The sequence below is a fragment of the Nomascus leucogenys genome, chromosome 1a (genome assembly GCF_006542625.1).
Source record: "Nomascus leucogenys isolate Asia chromosome 1a, Asia_NLE_v1, whole genome shotgun sequence".
Classification (NCBI taxonomy): domain Eukaryota; kingdom Metazoa; phylum Chordata; class Mammalia; order Primates; family Hylobatidae; genus Nomascus; species Nomascus leucogenys.
Window position 1 is genome coordinate 15,504,756 of NC_044381.1, and position 23,131 is coordinate 15,527,886.

Sequence of the window (23,131 nt, forward strand, 5' to 3'; positions counted from 1 at the left end):
TGTTAAAAATATATATTATCTATACACAATGTTTGTACAGACATAGGCAAAAGTCTGGGAGCATTTGCACAAATGTGTTCATTTGTTTTGGGGTGGGGAAAGATTACAACTCCTCCTCTGTTTATTTCCTAAGAAATTTTGTCACAACCAACCATTTTTTCCTCTCAAATTGGCAAGATTCTTAAAAAAAACAGAAATAATTATAACTCATGCTGATAAATATGTGAAGAAACAGATATTTTTATATTTTGCTGGTAGGGGTGCAAAATAGTGAAAATTTTTCTGTATCTTGCAGAAACAGATATGTATGAAAAAATGATTAGATATATATTCACCAAAATACTATTTATAATAGCAATTTACAAAAAGAATGAAAAGTCCACCAGGGGATTTATAAACCATCTCGACCTGAGACTGAGTTCCGTGCAGCCTTTAAAAATCATGTTATCAGGAATATGATTAGTTATCAAGAACTACCTGGAATAGTTAATGACATAAGGAAATGTTCTTAATACACGAAGATGGAAACAGGCAATATGCATAAAAAAAGTATATATAATATCATCCCATTCCTAATTGAACAAAATAAAAGAAAGCCAACAACAACAGGTTTTTGAGTGGTATGGTTGTCACGAATTTTTTTCTTGTAGTTTATGAATTATTTGCAAGACATAGTTATTTTATAAACTGAAAAAGCAATAGACATTTTCAAAAGTCGTAGTCATTCTTCTGCTCTCCTGAAGAGTATGGGTGGCAACTTTCAAAGCAATGAGATTGGGTGTCAAATTGTCACTGTGGCCTGTGAGGGAAGAAGCTCCCACAACCATGTGGCCAGTAAGAGAGATGGTTAGTGGAAGAAGAGAAAAATTAAAGTACCTCTAAGCCATCTAAGAAATACCCAAAGTTGATACTAAACGAACAGTTGAATGTAGGATGGTTGTTCTTTTTTGGTTTTGGATGTTATAATTCCTTAAAAATGAAAGTGTTACAAAAGTAATAAATGCCTGTTGTGATCATGGGTTTTTTAAAAAACATCTAAACTCTAGCAACACGGCCCCCTGTCATGTCTCTGGTCACATTAAAATATATCCTAGATCTTATTCAACTTCTACCTTTGTCAAAAGTAGATCTTCTGGCTCAGTATCCCAGAAGCATTTTTAAATACTGGGTTGCAAGATTTTTTTTTAAAGAAAGCTCTATCCCCTGATAACTTGTGTTGTATTTACAGAAAATGCACAGAAAGCAATGGCATTACATTTTTCTCGCTCACCTGACCCCTTTAAAGGAGAAGTACAGGTTGCATCAGTTGCAATAATCTTGGTCAGACAGAAAAGATTTCCTACAAAATGAATGTCAGGTTGTGCCTGCTGGTATCAGTCAAACACATCTGTGTTTTGCAGCAGTTTTGCCCTCAATTACTCAGGTACCACCAGAAGAACAGTTTACCCATAGTTGGGAGACTTATTTGGGCCAGTTTATCACTCAACGGTGATCAACATCCATATTGTCTTGGCAGAAAAAGCTCTTGAAGGCAAGACACTGAGTGTCATCTCTCTTACACTGCTGGTGGAGTCAGTCACTTTCTACAGCCTCTTGACTTCTCTGCTCAAAGAGACAGAGGGTTCTGGGGAATTATGGGAGGAGGTTTGAAGCTTACCTTGTGGGGTTTTTACACATAATGATTTTTTTTTTTTTGCAAGGAAAGCCTTATACTTTTGACAAAAAAAAAGAAACTTTACAGTATATGTCCAACATTTTCCTATCAGTAAATTCCACAACTTCCAATAGATAACTCTCTTACAATAGCCATGCTCTTTAAGATGAGTGTTGGTGTTGGGAGAGACCTGATTCAAGTTCTGGTACTTTCCCCAATCTCCATCCTCTTTTCCATCTGTGCTATGGAGTGTAGGAAGGAACTCTAACATCTGCAGTCAGAATTTAGAATTTGTATAAATTTGCAGCCAAAGAGATCCAGAAAAGTATCCCTGGTTGGACAGTACAGAGACAGGTCTCAACCTAGGTTAGGGGAGTTAGGAATTAAAAAAAGACACTAACAGACTGAAAAGGGAATGTGACTAAGATCAATTAAAACATATGATAAAAATAAAAACAATAATTTTAATACAAAGTGCTTCTTACTGTGTTCACGATGTCAGTATCTTCTTTCTTCTCCCAGTGCATCATCATTTCTTTGCATTTTCTGGACTTCCTGACTGCCAAGGACTCACCCAGCACTCACTCTGTGACCTCAAGACTTCCCTCATAGATAAGAGTCTGTGAGGCTTCATTTTATGTGTCAACTTTGCAGGATGTGTATTAGATGGGATTAACGTTTACATCAGTACATTTTGAGAAAAGAGATCACCCACCATAACGCAAGCGGGCTTCAACCAATCAATCGTAGGCCTTAAGAGAAAAGACCGAAGCCCCCCAAAAAGGAAGGAATGTTGCCTCCAGACTGCCTTTGGGCTAAAGATTGCAACGTTAACTCCTGCTGAAATTTGTAGACTGTCAACATGCCCTGTGTATTTCGGACATGCCAGGCCCTAAAATTGCATGAGCCAATGAGCCAATTTCCTAAAATAGAAATGTCTCTCTCTCTCTCTCTCTCTCTCTCTCTCTCTCTCTCAGAGCAAGGGAAAATGTAACTATTTTACTAGTCAGAAAGTATTCTGAAGTGAGAGATAAATTTTATCTATTTTCTGTTTGGTGAGAGTGTGTAGAAGAGGGTGAACTACTTCCAAGGAGAGTAGATTCAAGGGTTTGAGAGCCAGAATATACTTGATGTGTTTTGACTTAAAAAAGAAAAACACATTATGCCCTCCAGGAATCGTTGTAATTGTCAACAAATGTGGCAGTGTAGTGTCATAGAAAGGACACAGAATTTGGGATCAGAAAGACTTGAGGTCTTTGTGTGTATTTGATCAAATTATTTAACTCCTGAACTTGTACCCTCATCTATAAAACGTAAATAACAAAACTTGCTTCATATGAGTTTTATGAGAATCAAATAAGATTTATGTGGAGTTGGTCTGGCTTGCAGTTAACACTAAAGGAACTGCAATTGCTGCTATTATTACCCTCATCATTATTACATGTGGAATAGTGTAAAGATGCTGCCTCGTAAGTTTCAACATCAAATATGTTTCAGGCCATATGCTACTGCTTTGGATAACTAATCCTACTGAATTCTCACCACAATGCTGTAGGCATGTTTTTCAAAGAAGGAAAAGTAGATTCAGAAGAGTTAAAGAACTCTTTAAGGTCAGACAGCTAATACATTGCAAAGCAGAAATTCAAACCTACGTCTGTCTGACTCCAAAGCCCATGGCTTTTGCTCCTTTCTGTGCTACCATCAACACTCACAGTCAGTCATTAGCACCTATGAGGGGACCATATCTCTTTCATTCATATTAATATGCTTTTTTGCTGCAGATGCAAAATCCGTACTTGAATGAAAGAGGAAAGGAAATTAAAAAATAGTTCTTGGCCAGGCATAATAGCTCACGCCTGTAATCCCAGCACTTTGGGAGGCCGAGGCAGGTGGATCATTTGAAGTCAGGAGTTCGCGACCAGCCTGACTGACATGGTGAAACCTCGTCTCTACTAAAAATGCAAAAAAGTTAGCTGGGCATGGTAGCACATGACTATAGGCCCAGCTACTTGGGAGGCTGAGGCAGGAGAATCGCTTGAGCCCAGGAGGCATAGATTGAAGTGAACCAAGATCACACCACTGCACTGCAGCTGGTGACAGAGCGAGACTCTAAAAAAAAAAAAAAAAAATAGTTCTTGATGTCACTGTTTTCACATCTCTGGCAAATGAACTGTGTTTTTCATACTTGCCTGAATGGTGAATAAAACAGGTTCTTCCCACACTCTCCCATTCACAACAAAGCCTTGGTTTGTCCTGTCTGTGGCCATGAAAGTAAAGCAGTCAGTCTGGGAGTCCCCTCCTGAGTGCCGATAGGCCACATTCCTGCTGTCCACATCCTGCTGGGTGAAATTGTGTTGAAGTAGCCCTGTCCCCCACAGGTAGAGCTGGCCATGCTGGGGGAGCTGAACCAAGAGGAAGGTGAGGTTCTCCGCAGGTGTGTCAGGGTCGGTCAGCTGAAGGAGGTCAGGGGAAAGCAGGCCCACGGACCCTTGGGCCAGTCTCAACCCCTTGTTCCTGGTTACCACAGGCAGGGCTCTGTCCACAGTCTCCAGTGTGATCTCAAACACCCCATGCTCGGTCCGCAGTCCATTGCTGATGATGAATCTGGTAAAGAGAGGCAAGGCAGCCTTCAGCATGGATTCTTGTGTCACCATCTACTGGAATGAAACGATAACAATGCACACCTTTACTAAAGGGTATTGTCGTGTTGTGACTCAAATGAAAAATCAAGGGCAGATCTTGCAGAAGAATACCTATCATTAAACCAGTCACTGGAGTAATGCATAAATGGACCATTCTACACCCAAGAATATTTTCCCAACAACATTAATGATAGACCCATGTGATGGAACAGGGAAATTCTGACAATCATATTTCTCACGCTCATCAGTGCTTAATGTGGTTCCTTGATCCAAATAAAAATTTCACATCCAATGAGACTCATCATACAAATTTGAAGAGTATACCCCCTTTATTTATTTACAATTTTTCAATTGTTTTTTTCTTCATTGGTATGTAATAAACTAAAGTTGTAAGTCTGATAACTGGGAGGCCAATACAATAAAGTGCTAAATGGGCTGAATTTAGCTAATTCATTCTACTCGTATGTTTTTATGGTAAATTTCTTAATAGCAGATCACATTTCTCAGACATGTAATCTCACTTAAATCATCTTCCCATTCCAGGTCTCATTTCCACAGCTCTGAAAAATGAAGGGGATGGACCAGAAGATCATTAAGTACCACCCAACTCTAAAATATTACGGAAAGCTCTAATCTCTTACGGTTTACATGTGCTGCTGCACTTTCTCCCTATAAGACAGATGAGAGTTATGCAACACAAGGATTATTTTCCTGCTTCAAAGAAAGGTTCAGAAAGTTGGTGGGAGATCATAAGGCAGGTAGGAGATGAAGCTGAGACTAGAATGTAGGTCTTTTGATCCCTGCACCCTCTACTCTTGCAGAGTTTAAAACAAATGTTGGTTTAGCAATCCACCACAAAAGAGTCGTGGTGCCTGAGCCCCACTGCAAAACTATAAAAAGAAAGCTGAAATGATACACATTCGAGATAAGCAAAATCTTTCTTACAGTCTTAGGTTTGTGATACCATAATGTGCTTTTGATTCTGTTGATCATGAAATCACATTCTACCTGCTGAAGCCAATTTCACAATAACACTAATTTAAATGATCTTTGTAGCATTACAATATGTAATTTTTATTTCAATAAGATTAAGAGTATCATGAAATTATGCAAACAAGGCACAATATTGAAACTCCAAAAAGTTAGGAAATCATTACTATCCAATAGGACTGACAAATTCACTGTACACCAAAGAAATGCACTTAGAAATAATCACAGAGTTGTGTCTTATTAGCTTTTCTCCATGTACCATAGTTGCTGGAAATATTCGTGGAGGATGCACTCTTCTATTCCACTGATACAAAAATCTCTAAAAATAATGTTTTTGTAGAATATATAACATTTTTATGTATAAATTTTATATACATACATAAATTGTATATTTTCTTTGGAGGTTCTTTTCTAACTAGAGAAGCTATGGCGTTTATATTTATTTTACAAATCTGGCAGATTTGACTAACAATCCCTTTACTCTTTGTGAAATGTGTCTTGTCCTTCAGGGTTTGAGCATTGATCCTTTTGAGCATGAAGAAACCTGAAACTTGATAGTGTGAGAGCAACGAGTCAACCAGCCTGCCTGCGACCACGGACTCAGGGAGGGCAGTTAGACAAAAAGTAAAAAGAGATGAGTTTGGCTGAGTACCGATATTGTTTTGAAGGCTATGCTGAAGTTTTTTAGTTTTCTAATTATCTAGTTAATAAGACTGTTGACAAGGAAGATATGTGGATTTGATGCAAAGAAAAAGAAATCTATGTCCAAAAAGTTAGAATTGCTAAGTGAAATACAACAAATAAAGTAAATTTTGACATTTCACACACCTAGACTTGTAAAGAATGAAACCTGATACATTTCCTCCATAGCAGCATTTTTCACACTTTGAATAAAGGTATTCAATTACCTTTAGAATTATAGATTGAGCAAAATCACAGTCTCCTTAAAACAAACCAATCAGTTTTCCTTTCATAAAATTAAACCTTTGATAAGTATATTTTTAACAAATTGGGCAATTTCATCACTGGATCATGAGGCGTTTATAAAATCAATTATTTATTTAAAAAAAAAAAAAAAGAGGCCGGTGCAGTGGCTCACACCTGTAAACCCAGTACCTTGGCAGGCCAAGGCAGGCAGATGGCTTGAGTCCAGGAGTTCGATATCAGCCTGGGTAACATGGCAAAACCCTTTCTCTACAAAAAATACAAAATTTAGCTGGGTGTGGTGCGTGCCTGTAGCCCCAGCTACTAGGGAGGCTGAGGTGGAAGGATCACTTGATCCTGGGAGGTCGAGGCTACAGTGAGCCATCAACGTGCCACCGCACTCCAGCCTGGGCAACAGAGAGACCCTGTCTCAAAAAAAAAAAAAAAAAAAAAAAAAGAGGAAAGGAAAGGAAGGGGAGGGAGGGGAGCGGAGGGGAGGGAAGGGAAGGAAAGGAGGCCAGGTGCAGTAGCTCACGCCTATAGTCCGGACACTCTGGGAGGCTAGGGTGGGTGGAGCGCTCGAGCTCAGGAGTCTGAGACCAGCCCGGGCAATATGGCAAAAGCCCATCTTAAAAAAAGAAAAATAATTTTAAAAAAGAAAATAAAAGAACCTAGAAAAATATGTCTGTTCTTCAAACTTTTTACTTAGTCACTTTCACAGTCTCAAAAGTAAATTGATATACATTTTTAGGTATAAAATTATGCTTTATTTCTCAGGCAGAGCCTGAGAACAGAGTTATGCCTTTATTCTACCGTTTTTCTGTTCCTTTTTCATATTTCCCCCAGATCCTACCATCTGACCCACGATAAAATAAGAAGGAGGCTAGGTGCTCCCTCAGTGTCTCCAAGTTCCCTTTTTCCCATTTTCCCCCTCCAGAAATATGTTTCACACCTCTCATTCTACCCTGTTTCACATTAAACTGGCTCTCTGTTCCTTACCAGATCCCTGTATCAAATGTGCTCTGTGGAGAGTGTTAAATCAGCCATTGGTACCTTAGTGCAAATGTAAGCCAAAGGACGTGTATTTTTAGCATTAGCATTAATTGTAGAGCTATAGACATTGTGCGCTATTAAAAGTATGTCAAATATCAGCAGAGAAGGAAGAAGAAAGAAGGGGAGAGATGGGACCAGGAGCAACAAACCCAAATGCAAGCTTGAGTGAGTGCCAGGGACTCCATCAGAGGTGGCCATCTTGAATATCTAATTCTGACTTTCCTCTCTGGAGACTGAATTACAAGAATGCCTGATGGGGTCCTCAAAGCTCATCTCAGGACGGCCACATCTACTCGATGCGTGCATGGCCTCTGTGAGGTCACTGAAGTTGTCTTATGATCCAGGCTGTCCATCTCAAACCCCTCCCTGCTGGATGATCGCCATCTGCCCACGTTGGAAACAGACAGCCTGCCATCAGACAGATGGGAGTGAGGGCACGCAGGCCACAGACCACAGAAGAGTAAGAAATATGTTTTCTGAGGCCAGCGCTCCTATCTGGGACACCAAGGCAGCTGTCTGTGCTGACCTAAAGCTAATAAGCCAGAGGTGAAAATGATGCAATTTCTAAACGTGACTGGATCAAATACATCACTCCACTTTCACAAGTAACAGTGCAAACTACTCACAGGCAGAGAGACATCATCAGAGAGAGGGACAGAATGAATGGTTACGGTTGAGTTCCCAGTCAAAATTAAGCTAGCAGAACAAGTGAAACAAGGTCAGCGCTATTCATGTCCGGAAAAGCTGATCGATCAGATGGTCTTCCAAATACCCCCTCCCCTAAATCCTCCAAATATATTCTCAATGTTTAAAACCATAAAGCCACTGCTATGTTGGTATCCATTCTGAGGTGAAGAAGTTGGTGGTAGCAGCTCCTTCTGTGGGTCCATTTTGTTTAATTTCCCTTGTTACATCCCCCTGAGAAGATGCAGCCAAGATGACCACCGTTGTCATGAAATTTGGGGAATGACTCTCAGATTTGACTGGGGTGCCTGCCTGGTCTGATTTCACCATTACCACGGTGCTTTCAAGCTTTCTGCATTGCCTGGCAATAGAGTTGGCTGAAGAAGCTGCCATCTGTCATGGCATTTAAGAGATAAAAATGGAATCATAAATAGCGCCAGCTCCTCAGAAAAAAAAAAAAAAAAAAAAAAGTCCAGCCGGCATGTCAAAATGGAGGACATTAGCATGTTCTTTTAGTACCCGGCTGCCAGCAGCTGAAGTCAGCTTGCTAATCACTCGGTGTCATCTGTCCTAGAACATGCTGCCAAATCTTTCTTCCAGGCCAGCAGCACCAAACAATGCAGGAGAAATTTATGATTCACAAAATATTTTTGCAGAAGGTAAAATCTGACTATTAAACTCCCCCATTTAATTAATGCTGCCATAGCTTACATTAAAAAGGGAAGGGGGAAAATCCTCTGCCACAGAATTTATCTCTTCTACTCAGCCAAATTCCTTGCCAAATTTAACAGCAAGCAACATAAATTTAGGTGATTAGATTGGTTGCATATATTTAATTTTTAAAAAGCACCATGATCACACTTTCATTAAAACAGGCTTTCAGCTTTGGTTTAGCGCCACTTGACAAACAACATAGCAGTCCGTGATTGGGTTAGTGAAATGACAAGATTAAAATTCGGGTCTTGGGCAGATGCTAGGCTCTTCCATTACAAATATGTAAAACTGCTGGCCAAATATCAGAATGACACATTGAGGAGGTTCCTTCACACAAATGCATATTCTCCACAAATTTTTGGTACAACGAGGTATAATGGAAAGGACCTTCCACTGGAAATGAGCTCTGGGCCCCAAATTCAGCAGCGATACTCAGTTATGTCAGTTTAGGTGACCTCCTTTGCCTCTTGGAACCTTGGTTTTCTCACGTGTGCAATGGGAACACTACTGCATCTGTCGCAAGGTGGTGTCATAAGGCTTAAGAAAAATAACATACAAAAAAGAGTCCAGGACATTCTCTGATGCATTGCAGGTGTTCAGGCAATGCTAGCTTTCCGACGTGTAAATAAGGGATTGCACCAAATCAATGCTTTTCAGCCTTTGTTGTTTATTTTCTCCCTAAAACCTTCTTTCCTAATCTTGAGTAATTGAAACCATATTTTTGCCATATGCCTGTACTATGTGTACTCTTACTATTTACTAGTTTGCTTTCTATCAATTCAATTTTTAACTTGAATCAACGTATTTAAAAGGAAACCTTTTAAATACTAAAAACTGAATACTAGCAAGCATAAAATATTTGTTTTCTTATGTTTGGTTTTATGGTATTTATAGTACTGTTTTTAGTATCAACACCCACACACACTCACACACAACACACACACCTAAGTTCCGTCAGTACATTGGGCTGAAGGCCCCAGAATCTCAATCTCTGGGAGGCCCTAAAAAGGCTTCTATAAATTCTTTTTTTTTTTTTGAGATGAAGTTTCGCTCTTGTTGCCCAGGCTGGAGTGTAATGGCACCATCGTGGCTCACTGCAACTTCTGCCTTCTGGGCTCAAGTGATTCTCCTGCCTCAGCCTCCTAAGTAGCTAGGATTACAGGTGCCTGCCACCACTCCCAGCTAATTTTTTGTATTTTTAGTAGAGACGGGGTTTCGCCATGTTGGCCAGGCTGGTCTCGAACTCCTGACATCAGGTGATCCACCTGTCTCATCCTCCTAAAGTGCTGGGATTACAGGCATGAGCCACTGCCCCAGCCTCAACTTCCATAAATTTTTGAGGCTCCTCAGAACAATTCAGAACAACAGACTAGACCAGACCATTGATGGCTAGTCCTGACTGCATCAGAATTACCTGAAGATATCTTTCAAAAATACAGATTTCTGGGCCTGAGACCGGACTTACCAAAGTTGCCTCTTTGGGGTAAGGCCCAAGAATTTGCATTTTGTAGTTCTCTCTGGCAATTATCTGAGGATCTAGAAATGTAGAAATTCCTGGGATAAATGATTTCTAAAATGCCATCTAGTAAGACTTTCTCTAGATGCAAATTAGGAAAATTTTAAAGTATTGCCAATCCTTACATACAGAGGTTTTGTTCTTTATTCCCACCATTCGATTAACATCTAACCTTCATTTCTCAACATCTTTATGCATTCAGTCCTGTGTTCTCCAGCAAGGTCACTGGTTTCTTCAAGACAGTCACTAATGTCTTCAGCAGACTGTCCTGTGGGCATTGACGGAGGGAAGCAGGAAAGGAAAGAAGCTAGAAGTTCCAGAAATGCATGTAAAATTAAAAGTCCTGGATCTGATACAAATGTATTAAGCCAAGAAGCACCCAGCTTCCATTAGCAAACGGGAAAAAAAGAACAATAATTGCTCCTCTCGGTAACTCCTGTCCTCCTTCAAGATCACACTTGGTGTTGTAAAGATTGGAAGAAGGTCGTCAAGGAAAGAATATAATGACAACAACAACAACGACAATAAGAGTAGCTAACACTTACTTCGCTCTTCCTATGTGCCAGGTGTTGTTCTGCTAATACTTTACATGCATAAGCTCATATAACCCTCCCACAGCCTTGTGAGGCAGGGGCTACGAGCATCATTCCATTTCATAGAAGAGGAAACAAGAGCACAGGAGGTTGTGTAACCTGATGATGGTCACAGAGTTGTGAGTCACTCAGGCAGTTCTTGCCCCCAAGCCTGTATCTTAACTTCACTACTCCATCTCTCAAACAAAAGAGCCGGCTTGAAAAGGAATCCCCACATCTCACATTTTAGTGAATGCCTAGCAACACTCAAAGACTGGACTAGTTAAAATATTGATCAATTAAATGATTACCTGCTTGTTAAGGGACATTTATCAAGATAAAAAAATAAGACATTAGTTCCAGCTTTCTGGCATTTTTTGTTTTGTTTTGTTGGATTATCCAAATCAGCTTTCAAAAATCATTTTAATGCTAAAAAGGTGAGCAGCATCCTCTTTAGTGACATTTAACCAGTGTTTATCGGAGCAGATATATTGAATTTAGATAGGTAAAAGTAAGATAGAGGACAATGATATTAGAATATGGGTGTGACAGTGATACTTGATAGTTTATGGGAACCCACTGAATAATATATGAGTATGCTCCATTTATGTTATTTTATAGTGCTCTTTAGAAGACTGTATTGTGACATGGTGAAAATTGCACCAGGAGCCAAAAGTGTGGGTGTACAATAGACAAACCAGTGCTCTCCAGGCCTCCTTCTGAATTAACAGAACTCAAAACTGGATTGTGCACAATAGTTGGTTCAAAGTCCAACATTTCCCAGTTCTCCTGCCCAGCCTGTGGATCTGTGTTTCTCTCCAGGACCTCAGGATCAGCCAGCTTCGAGAGCTGAGAGATTATAGATCTTCTGGGCTTGCTCTTGCCTTATGTGACTTGAAACAAATTTCCATATTTTAAATGAATGTAGATTTTCATTAATGTTGTATCTTTGCCTTTTCACCAGATTGTTATTCATTCCAATGATTTATTTGATACAGAATTCTGGAACAGGTGCACAGCCCCCAATTATAACATTGTTTCTATGGGGAAATATGATTCACTTTATGACAACATGATTTATGATACAGTTACCAGAACACATTGTGTCAAAAGGCAGTGTCTGCTTATGCCAAATGTTTACTAATAAATGCCTTTTCGTCAGACAGAAAAACATACTCCAAAAAGAGGGAAATGACTTTTCCAGATCTATCTTTAGCTGGGAGCCTCAGCTTTTCACAATTCTCCTCGTAGCAGAACTTGCATAAAGATCTGTTTACTGTGTTTATTTTTCAATAACAGGCCCTAATTTCTTGCTTTGCTGCTGTCATTTTAATTGTGTGACTTCACCTTACATACAACAAGGCAGTAAAAGAAAAACACAGCTGCACCAGAGTTGAAAAATGACTCATTTTCTTCTCCTTTTCTTTCCTTTTTTCAAAAAAACAAATTTCATTCTATATATTTAAGGTATACAGTGTGATGTTATAAGATACATGTATTTTGTGAAATGGTTACTATAGTGAAGCACATTAACAGATCTCCTTTTCTGTAAGTATTAATCCAAAGAAGCAGTTTGAAAATTTTCCATGGGGCTCACCTGAATCTGTCACTGGAGACAGTCACCTTGCTCTTGTGTACATAGCAAACTGTCTGCCCTGCTATATCCATTTGGCTGAAGCTTGTAATGGGAACTCCAGGATAGTGAACATATTCAACCTGGCCATATCGTGGAGGGGAGGTGATGACATACAGCAGTTCCTCAGGCTTGTCTGTTCCATCCACAGCCAGGAGAGTGGTGGTTGTCAAGAAACCTCTATCACCTTTAGACACCACAAGTGGTTTTGTGAGGATGACAATATCACCTACATGACATAAGAGGTTATGGTCAATAATCATATTAAAAAATATATTATGTCCAAGGCAAAGGCAGAAGACAAAGGCCAAAACTGTGCAAAAATCAAAATTAATATGACATAGAAAGGTTTCTATAACTATTATGAATAAAAATAATTAACCAAAAGGCATGAGCAGATATTTCACAGAAGAAGAAATTCACATGGCCAGTAAAGATATTTTTAAATGCTTAAGCTCATTAGCAATTATGGAAATACAAATATCATGATAAATTGTCATCTCATAACTTTTTGATTGGCAAGGATGTAGAAGCCTGGCTGTACAAAGTGTTGAAGAAGACATAGATCAAGAGAGTCTTGCATAAAATTTTGGAAAAAGTGTAAATTGGTACAAGATTTGGCATTATTTTGTAAAGAGTCAAATGTTCACGTATGCCTTGACCCAGCAATTCCACCCCAGCTATGTACTTGAAAGAAACACTTGCCCTGCTACCCTTGGAGACATGCACCCAAATGGTCATTGCAGTACTGTCTGTAATTGAAAGCATTACATGCAACCCAGATGCCTTTTCAAAACGTGAATGTATACACAAACTGTGTTCTATTCATACAATTGAATTTCATGCAGTAGTCAAATGAATGAACTACAGCTACATGGAACAACACAGATGTAGTTTATTAACATTCATTAGTTATATGAGCAAGCTGAGAAAAGGATAAAAATTTAGAATGGTATTTTTTTCTGGATAATGTAGGAAGATGTCTATTATTAATATTCCAGTCCATCAATTGTGTGGTAGTTGCACAAATGTTCATGATATATTTTTAAATGTATATTTATACAATCATATTCATAACACAATTATTCACAATAGCCAAGAGATGCAAACAACTCAAGTGCCTCTTAACAGAGGAGTGGATAAACAAAATGTGGCATATACATACACTGTAATACCATTCAGCCTTAAAAGGGAAGGGAGTCCTGGCACATGCTACAACATGCATGAACCTTGAGGACATTATGCTAAGTGAAATAAGCCAGTCATGAAAAGATATATACTATATGATTCCACTTACATGAAGTACCTAGAGTAGCAAAGCTCATAGAGACAGAACATAGGACAACAGTTGCCAGGGAGGGGGAAATGAGGAGTCATTATTTAATGGGTATAGAATTTTAGTTTTCTGAGATGAAAAAATTCTGGAGATTGGATGGACAACAACATGAATATATTTAACACTATGAACTGGTACACTTAAAAATGGTTAAGATGGTACATTTTGTGTTATGCATAATTCACCACTATTTTTTTTAAAAATGTATGACTGAGGAAGGTAGAAGTGGGTCGCACATGGACCAATTATGCAGTTTCACAAACTAGGGATCATAATTGAATTTTGTTCACCTGAGGTCCATTACAAAGTGATCATATCTCAAATATAGAGCTTCTACTCTGTGTCAGGTACAGAACTAAAGAGACTTACACCTTCACACTAATCTTGTGAGGTATTGTCATATCATAACCCCAGATTATAAATGAGGAAGCTAAGGTATAGAAATGCTAACCTACCTGCTTGTGGTTACGCAATTAATAAAACATTGAGTGAGAATTTGTACACAAGCCATCTGAGTCCAGAGCACAAGCTCTTAAACACTGCATTATTTTGTTCCCTGTCTTTAATATCTAGGGAGCTCTTGTGAACTAATACTAAAAGGGTGAATATCCAAAAAGAAAAACATGTGATGTAAATGCCAAGCTATTTCTGAATTTAAAAACACAGGGGCCAAAAAAATTTTTTAAAGATACTCAGTCTCATGAAGAAATAAGGAATACAAATAAACCATCAAAGTGGTACAATTTTAACCAATGGTTCTCAATGGCAGGCAATTTTGCTCCCCAAGGGACATTTGGCAATGTCTGGCGACATTTTTGGTTGTCATAACTGGGAGTTGCTACTGGCTTCTAGATTCAGAGGCCTGGGATGCTGCTAAACATTGTACAATGCACAAGGGAGTCACCTGCAACAAAGAATCCTCCATCCCAAAATGTCAATAGTGCCATGATTGGAAAACGCTATTTCAGATTACTAAATTGGTCTTTTCATATACTATGCTTTTATCTCAAAATGCTATGCAACTTCAGTCCTACGTAGAATCAAAGACCATTCTAAATTTAAATCAAAACCTTAGCCACAGATGCTACAGACAGAAGCAAGATGAACACATCAAGGAAGTAAGAAGAATGAATCAGTAGGGAGAAACACAAAGCACCCATGAGAGGTTTCACCAGGAGCAGGAAATGGACCTGAGGGGAGGAAGAGCAACCAGCTCTTGCCTTGATGCAATTTTTCAGCACTGTAAGGGCAGAGTGTGGGTTAGAGTCAACTATAGACAATGTCCTCCTAAACTTATCTAAAAGATCTCAACATCATTTCTGCCACTGTGCAAATCAGAAGACACAGCAACACAGCAATTGGGAAGCTTAATGTTATTTATAATAGCTCCCAAATGGAAACAACCAAATGCTCAATTTTAAGGTTGTGATTAAATCTAACTCTTTAGTATAGTCTTGTTTAGAGATAAACAATTATGGCTACAAAGTTATGCAGCAACCTGAAAAAACTTATGTTAAGTAAAAAACAAAACAAAACAAAACAAAAAACTGTACAGTGACAAAACACCACTTTGTAAGAAGAAACAAAGAAGAAAAAATTTGAACTGAAAATGTTAATAGGATAATGTGTCTACTTGGTATAGGTTTTCAAAAATCCTTTTAGAAAATAATCACAAGTCAATTGCAGTAGAGTCTGGCAACGCACTGGCCAACTTTATTTCCTTTCTTCCTGGGTGCAAAGCTAAAGTTTCTATTGCCCAGCCTCTCTTAATGTGGCATGTGACTGTGACTCAGCCACTGGAATGTGTACAAGAGAGGTACACAACCTTCACACCTAGTGCATGACATCCCCTAATTTTCTTCCATATCTCACTTCTTGAGTGACTCTAAGGCCTTCAGAATAAGGGAATGTCTAGATATAAAGAGTCCCTAGATGGCTATGTGGAACAGAGCTCTCCTATGTCAGTGTAAAATTGTGTTGTGCTGAGCCAATGAGAAGGTGGCCTATTCTAGTACACTAGTTGTCTGCCCTAATATATTACTTGTATTACATTTTGCCTGGACATATATTTATAATGAACATAGGTGTTTTGCAGGGAGAGATAAATGTGTACAGTAACATCTAGCTTATCTGAAATCACTCATTAGACTTCTTTAAGGAACACATTTACAACCAGGAAATAAGCAAATAAAATATATTATTACACAGCTCAAAGTAAACATCTCAAGATCAAACGGAATTAATTTTTTAAAAATTTAGGACAATTATAATTCTGCCACACATAAAGCAAGATTTTTTTTATTATTATTGCACTTAAGCATTCAATTTACCTCTGAGCTTCCTGGCAGCCAAGGCAAAAAAGGGAAGCATTCAGTCAATCAAGCATGTACTGAGGATCTAAGATTATGCTTCATCCTGGGAATATCTAGATCCTGGGATAATACAGATGAATGAGATATGACCCTCATATAAGCTGAAGCAAAATTACAGGGTAGTAACAGTTGGGTATCAAGAGCTTCTACTCTTCCTTGCTGAGCTTTTTAAACAAACTCTCCTCCCATCTTCCATTTAACTCTCCCCCATTCACCATTTATACAACTGACTCTGCTTAATTAACTCACAAGAAGCTGATCTTATAGTGTCTTTCCTTGTCCCTAAAGAGTATATGTTAGCACTTTCAAAGTGAAAGAAGCAGCAACTTCCAGCCTTTCTAATGACAAAGTTTATCTTTATTATGTTTAAATTTTAAAATGTATTTTTCATTTATTATTTTAGTATTTTAGAAGTACTTTTCCTTTGAAACTCCATTTTCCAGTGATAGATCACTTCCTGAAGATAAAACTAGAGTTACACATCAATTTGGTAAAATTTCACTTAAAGCAAAAAAATCCTAACAGTTAAAGTAGCCTGTGTAGCCATATTTTGTGCAAGGCTGAATTTCCAATAAACTTTTTAAAATAATGAATGGATTGGCTACTTCTGTGAACCTCATAGGTCCCAGGCAAAGCAGGTGAGAAGCCAAAGGATCTAAATATAAATGACAGAATTTCAAAGATGAAGAGTGGCAGGAAAAAAGGAAAGAAGGGAGGGAAACAGAGCGAAAGAAACAAACGTGGAATATTTATACCAGTTAGCAAAGTTGATCCCAGTAAACCTTGGTAGACGTGCTTTTACCTTTTTCCATGTCCTTGATGGTGATTTGACAGTCGAGAGCAGGGGACCTGTTGTCGCCATCCCAAAGGTAGAAGGTGAAGCTATCTCGATTCTGGGAATCCATTGCCCCGGTGTGTGTGTATCTCAGCAAGTTCAGATCCACTTCCTCCTGAGTGCATTTCATGCCAGGGGAGAGAGGAACCCAGTCCCTCCCTATCTGGAAGGAGCCAGAGTTAGTCAGCTGCTCATGTTTTTTTCTTTTCCCCCAATGTATGTTAGTGGACATTTTCTGTATCCCCTAAAAACCTCCAATAGAAATAATATTTCAGGGAAATTCCAGACTACTTTTTGCCATTTTACCTGATTTTTTTTCTTTTCAAAGAAATATATTAGAATAATTTGAGACCTTGGAAAAACACTGGCTTCAACCAAAGGGTTTCAGACAAAGTCAAACAATTCAACAGCATTGTTACTTCCAAGGTATTTATCATAAGCAATCATAGCTGATTAAATATTCCAATTAATAAGAGCAGGTGGGTAATCGAGCTCTTGGAATGGATTCTTTAGAAATTAAATGTGTTTCTTTTAGAGTTTCCCTTTTTTAGTTCTTTTCATTGTTCAACTAGTCAAATATATTTTTTTTCAACATGGCTCATTACTGGGCTTATCTGAAGTAGACAAAACAAAAATAGAACAGATGCATTTACTCCCCAGTATGTTTCCAGCCTTACTAAAGAAAGAGAATGATGGGGATCACTATCACTCCCTACATTTATATCCTAAGTCGTCAAAAAATATAAACTGCAAATATCATATATTATTTTTATCAGAATCTTCTAAAAGTAAGCCAACATTATTTAAGCATATATTTTGTACAGAGCTTGATGCAGAAATTGTGGCATTTTGAATTTGAAAAGGTTCTTATGCTGAGGGGGGTGGCTAACAACTGAGAGTGTTAGAAAATGTAATCATAAATCTTTATTATCTTATTAATAATCCTATTATTGTTCATTTAAGGTACATAGCTTTCCCTAGGAATGGCTCATAAAAAGTCATTAGACATAATTTTTTTAAAAGTCATCTTAAAATTTATATGATATTATCTTGTGGTTTTACTGTCTAATTTAAGAGTCTAAAACAGCAATGTAAATAATTTACTTTTTATTCCCCTTGATACTTTGGTTCAAGACTTTGCCCATCTGAACCCAAACAATAAGGGCTCTGGTACAGCAAGGGGAGGTGGGACTGCAGTGGGATGAAGACACTGACCTTTCATCTTTCAAGTTCATGTCAGATAGAATACAGACTTCCAGATTCCACAGACTCCCAGTTTCTGGCAAAAGAGCTTTGTCCTCCTCTCTTTCCATTGTGCTACCACTTGCCTTTATGTCATTCTACTTGATAACGTTTCTTTCTCTTTAATATGTTTATCCATCTGATGTTTGTAGACTTATGTTCTGCCCTCATGCTCACTGGATGGAAGTTAATTACATCATAATAATTAAGCTAGTGTTTGTTTCCATAAGATCTATTTGCCAATATAATTTTTAAAACAGACTCCTTCAAGTTTTAAATGGGAAAGCCTGCAATTCTATTTCACATTTTCCCTTTTCTAATCTTGTCTAAGGAAGTAAGCAGAGAAGAAGACATCTTTTCCTCTCTCTTGCCTCCATGTAATTCCTTACTTGCACTCCAAAATGTAAGATTGACTCAATAGAACCATTTGAAGACCCAGAAATAGAAAGAAAATAAAAGTCAGATTCAAGATGGGGAAAACTAAGAGAAGTCAACAAGAAAACAATAACTCTTGGGAGAGTCCAGGAGGGCTGGAGTCCTGGTCCTTGGTCTTGGAAAGACTCGGAGAACTGCTAGGGAGCTGGGAGAGAACTGTGTGGAGCCATGCTGGGAACCTGGACCCATCTGCATTTTCACATATCCAAAACAGTTCCGTTCCCAAGCCACCCAAATGTGTGAGCTCTCACTGCATTTCTGCTTCATTACTCTTTGAAATGAAATAAGGACACAGCTGTACCTCAATTTAAATCAGTGATTGCTCTTCACTCTGATTCTCTATGGTGCCTACAATCTATGACAATCAAGCTGTTTCACATAGAATGAATTCTTGCTGCTTTTCTAGGACTGTGCCTTCACTAGATGGAAAGTTAAGCATTCCATCAAATAATTGCATTGGGGATGGTTGGTGGTTGTGGTTGCTAGTCTTAATCTACCATTGAAATAAACACTGGGGCTGATTACTCAACTGACCTTCTCAGGTGACTGATCTATATAATTCGTGTTGGGCTGATTCTTGGGCATCATGCACACAGTCTGAATCAGACTGAAATTTTGCTATTCTAGGCCTAAAGTGAAAGAAGGACATTTTATCAAATCACAAAGCAAGCTATTGAGTTAGCAGTAAAACCCAGGTGACCCTACCCCTAGTATCCCTTTATTGTTTCCATGCTTATTTGCTTTCCATTAAAGCATCTAATTTTGAGAACATATACAAATACAGGAATGTTAATTTACGGTGTCATGCAGTTCATGGGATTCAAGTTTGGCAGTTGTTAAAATCTGTTATGCTAGCAGGATGGGATGACTCCCACACAAAGTTTTCTCCCACACTGCCTTTTTGGTCCGAGACTTTGCCCATCTGAACCTAAACAATAAGGGTTCTGGTGCTGCAAGGGGAGGTGGGACTGCAGTGGGACGAGGACACTGAACTTTCATCTTTTAAGTTCAAGTCAGATAGAATACAGAACAATTTGGTATATTGTTTGTGGAGTAAGTAGTCTCCCTGGAGAAGCCATAAGGATCGTCCCTGCTCAGGGACAAAGATGAGAATTGGAAGGAAAGAAAGAAAGATGCTCACTGTGGCAAATCATTGAGAAGACAGGAGGTGATAATACTCAGATAATGGTTTGTTTTGTTTTGTTTTGTTTTGTTTTGTTTTTTAAGACAGAGTCTTGCTCTGTCACCCAGGCTGGAGTGCAGCGGCACAATCTCAGCTCACTGCAACCTCTGCCTCCCGGGTTCAAGTAATTCTCCTGCCTCAGCCTCCAGAGTAACAAGTAGCTGGGATTACATGTGTGCGCTGCCACGCCCGGCTAATCATTGCATTTTTAGTAGAGATGGGGTTTTACAGTGTTGGCCAGGATGGTCTTGATCTCCTGACCTTGTGATCCGCCCGCCTCGGCCTCCCAAAGTGCTGGGATTCAGATAATGTTTTAACAGAGACATTAGGGCCAGAGGAGCTAGAGGCAGCCCTCCAAGTTTCCCTGGACCTGATTATCACGAAAAAATAATGAAAGTTTTCATTTTCCCGAGAATGATCTAGAATTTAGCTGAAATACACACACACACACACACACACACACAGAGAGAGAGAGAGAGAGAGAGAGAGAGAGAGAGAGAGAGATTGAGAGGACAAGAAAGACTGTATAGACTTGAAGGAGTTTTATAATTGAGATGATGGATGCTAAAGAGGAAAGTTACATGAATCACAAGTCAAAAATCTGGTAGAAATGAAGATATCACAAAAGATCCTGGATTATCCTCAGAAAGCAGACAGCTTGGTTTACCCCATTCATTCCCTCCCTCAGAATTTAGGGATAATCCTACGGGAGAGGGAGCAATGAAGAATCTTAATATTTGTTGAATTTACCCCATGTTGACAAAGAAACTTTAGAACAGCATGAATTCACCCTGAACTAGTAAAATTAAATTTTCTACTTCTGGGCAAATATATGTCTATCAGAGAATAAATCCCATCATAGAAATGTGTATATTGAGAAGATTTATACCTGCTACATTAGTTTTGAAAAATAAAAGTAAAAAATCACTAACCTTAAGCTGAAGTTGCCCATTTTGGGGAAGCCTTTCAAATACATAGTAAATCTTCTCCCTGGGCGAGTCTTCATCTATGGCTGAAAGAATAGCACTGGAAATAATACGAGTTTCACCCATATTCATTGCAATTTCAGCCTTCCTGTAAAAACAAAAATGTCTGGGTTGATATAAAAATAGAAGATATTCCTTTAGTAGGGGACACTTATATTGACTATCACAGTTCCCAATCTTCAACAATTAAGGAATGATATTCCATATTCAAAGCACTGAAGATGACTAGTGAGAGGAATGAAACAGGCTCTCTATCCTCACATGTGAAAGTCTGAAAAGACAATGGGTCAGCCCTAATGAATGTGGGAAGAGGTAATTAGGCACTTCTAATTGATTACATGTACCGAACTTTACAATTTTTTAAGTTATAATTTATTCTATAAAATGATCTTGTTTCCAGTATTTCATTTTACACTCACAACAACAGCTCCATGAAGTAAGAGGGCTAGGTATGAGTGTTCTAATTTTACAGACAAACTCAATTAAAGAGATTCAATGACTGGCCTACTGATGTTCCAGTGCCATTGATGATATGCCATTCTGAGTTAGGTGATATTTAGGTAATCTGGGACTCTCTAAATTACTCTTCCTATTCTAAGTAATGTTCTGGGTAGTATGTGTTCTTGTTGTAGATTCATCTTTTCCCAGTGTTACAGATGCCAGGTCAGCTCCCGTCTTCTTGAACAGTAGGCTGGGGCAGAGCTGCCACTGCTCCTTCCAGAGCCACCACTGCTGTGGTTTCTATAGATCCTTCAATGTGCAGTGCTGCTGCCATCACAGCCTATATGGCCATTGTCCCTGGTCTCACCAAAGTGAGAAAGGGATCTCTTTCCACCAGTGTTTCTAGCTCTCAGTTGTGGTCATCACATGGGGCCTAACTCTGTCCAACTTTACAGCTTAGTTTCTGAGAAAAATTGGGATGCCTGAATTTCTTGGGATTCAGATAAAGGACATTTGAGAACCAGCAACTGGCATCAACAGTGTTACATTCCTCTGCGGAGATGCCAAAACCTGAACACCTCAGTTCCAACAACTTTCACTTAGGGTGAGTATCTTGCTACCCAGGGCTGACATCTTCCCTCGCAGTGGGTGGCGACATTTGCACACCTCTTTACTAGAGAGTGGGAATCCTATTATTCCAGAAAGCTAAGCAATCAGTTGGTTGAAGGCTTATGGAGATTAGCAGTCAGATAGATTCATCAAAACGGGAAGCCAACGTCATTAAGAAGATGAAGAGTTTGGTAGGAAGAATTCAGAATTAAATTTCTGGTCAGAATGAAATGTTTGGAATTCAGTGTCAGAATTCAATGTCTGGAAGCCAAGAGAGGACAAGGTGTGTCATAATCTAGGTTACCCTAAAAGGATCCTAGGACAAGGAAGGTAATTTATTTGTGAAGTGATTCCAGGAGGTAGGAAAGAGGGAGTAGGAGAGAAAGGGAAGGAGAAAAAGGCAACAAAGGGTGTTTTACTGCGATGGAGAATTGGGGCTCAATCCTGCTGGGTATCTTGAGGAACCACGTAGATGTGATTCAAGTTGTGCTCCTAATGGACAGGAAGCTGGAGCATTTATCTTATCTACTAGCTCCCGAGGTTAAGGGCTGCTCCAGAGTGCTCTCTGCTGAGCCTGGACATGGGCCGCATGAAAGCCCTGAGGCAGAAAAGTGGAGTGAGGCACTGCGAACATTGGGACACTGACATGGCAAATTCCACCATGATCAGGACCAGAATCAGATATGGGCTGAGGGGCTGTGACCTGCAGGACCCAAAGCATCCTCTACAGTAGCTAAAAGGAATAGCAAATAAATGGTGTTACATGCTCTCAAAGAGTCCAGGAAGGTTAGAAGAGCCATTAGATTTGGCGGGAAAGCCAAGAGTAACTTTTAAGGGAGCATCTTTAATAAAGTGGAGATTGGGCCAGGTGCAGTGGCTCACGCCTGTAATCCCAGCACTTTTGGAGGCTGAGGCAGGCAGATCACAAGGTCAGGAGATCGAGACCATACTGGCCAACATGATGAAACCCCGTCTCTACCAAAAATACAAAAATTAGCCAGGCGTGGTGGCAGGTGCCTATAGTCCCAGCTACTTGGGAGGCTGAGGCAGGAGAATGGTGTGAACCTGGGAGACGGAGCTTGCAGTGAACCAAGATCGCGCCACTGCACTCCAGCCTGGGTGACAGAGCGAGACTCTTTCTCAAAAAAAAAAAAAAAAAGGAAAAATATAGAAAAGAAAGAAAGAAAGAAAGAAATAATAAAGTGGAGATTGGAGAAAGTGGGCAGAAATGGAAGAAGCAAGCACAAACTACTCTTCCAAAAAGTTCCTCAGTGAAACGAATGGGGGACTAGCTTGTCTTTGTATTTTTA

General features: G+C 39.1%; 1 protein-coding gene across 4 annotated transcripts in view; it reads right to left on the bottom strand.

Moving 5' to 3' along the window:
• The window catches only part of FREM1 (FRAS1 related extracellular matrix 1), a 173,986-nt gene that overhangs the window by 36,128 nt on the left and 114,727 nt on the right, over positions 1-23,131 (bottom strand). For 2 of the 4 annotated variants that reach the window (XM_030816293.1, XM_030816386.1), the window contains exons 1-2: positions 12,347-12,431; positions 3,844-4,308 (exon numbers count right to left, since the gene is read on the bottom strand). In XM_030816293.1, the coding sequence (XP_030672153.1) occupies positions 3,844-4,308 (465 nt within the window). In that variant the 5' untranslated portion in view covers positions 12,347-12,431. Of the gene's footprint in view, positions 1-3,843; positions 4,312-12,346; positions 12,612-16,892; positions 17,089-20,717; positions 20,860-23,131 lie in introns of those variants that run through there. The other 2 variants (XM_004086992.3, XM_030816338.1) reach the window with 2 other exon arrangements.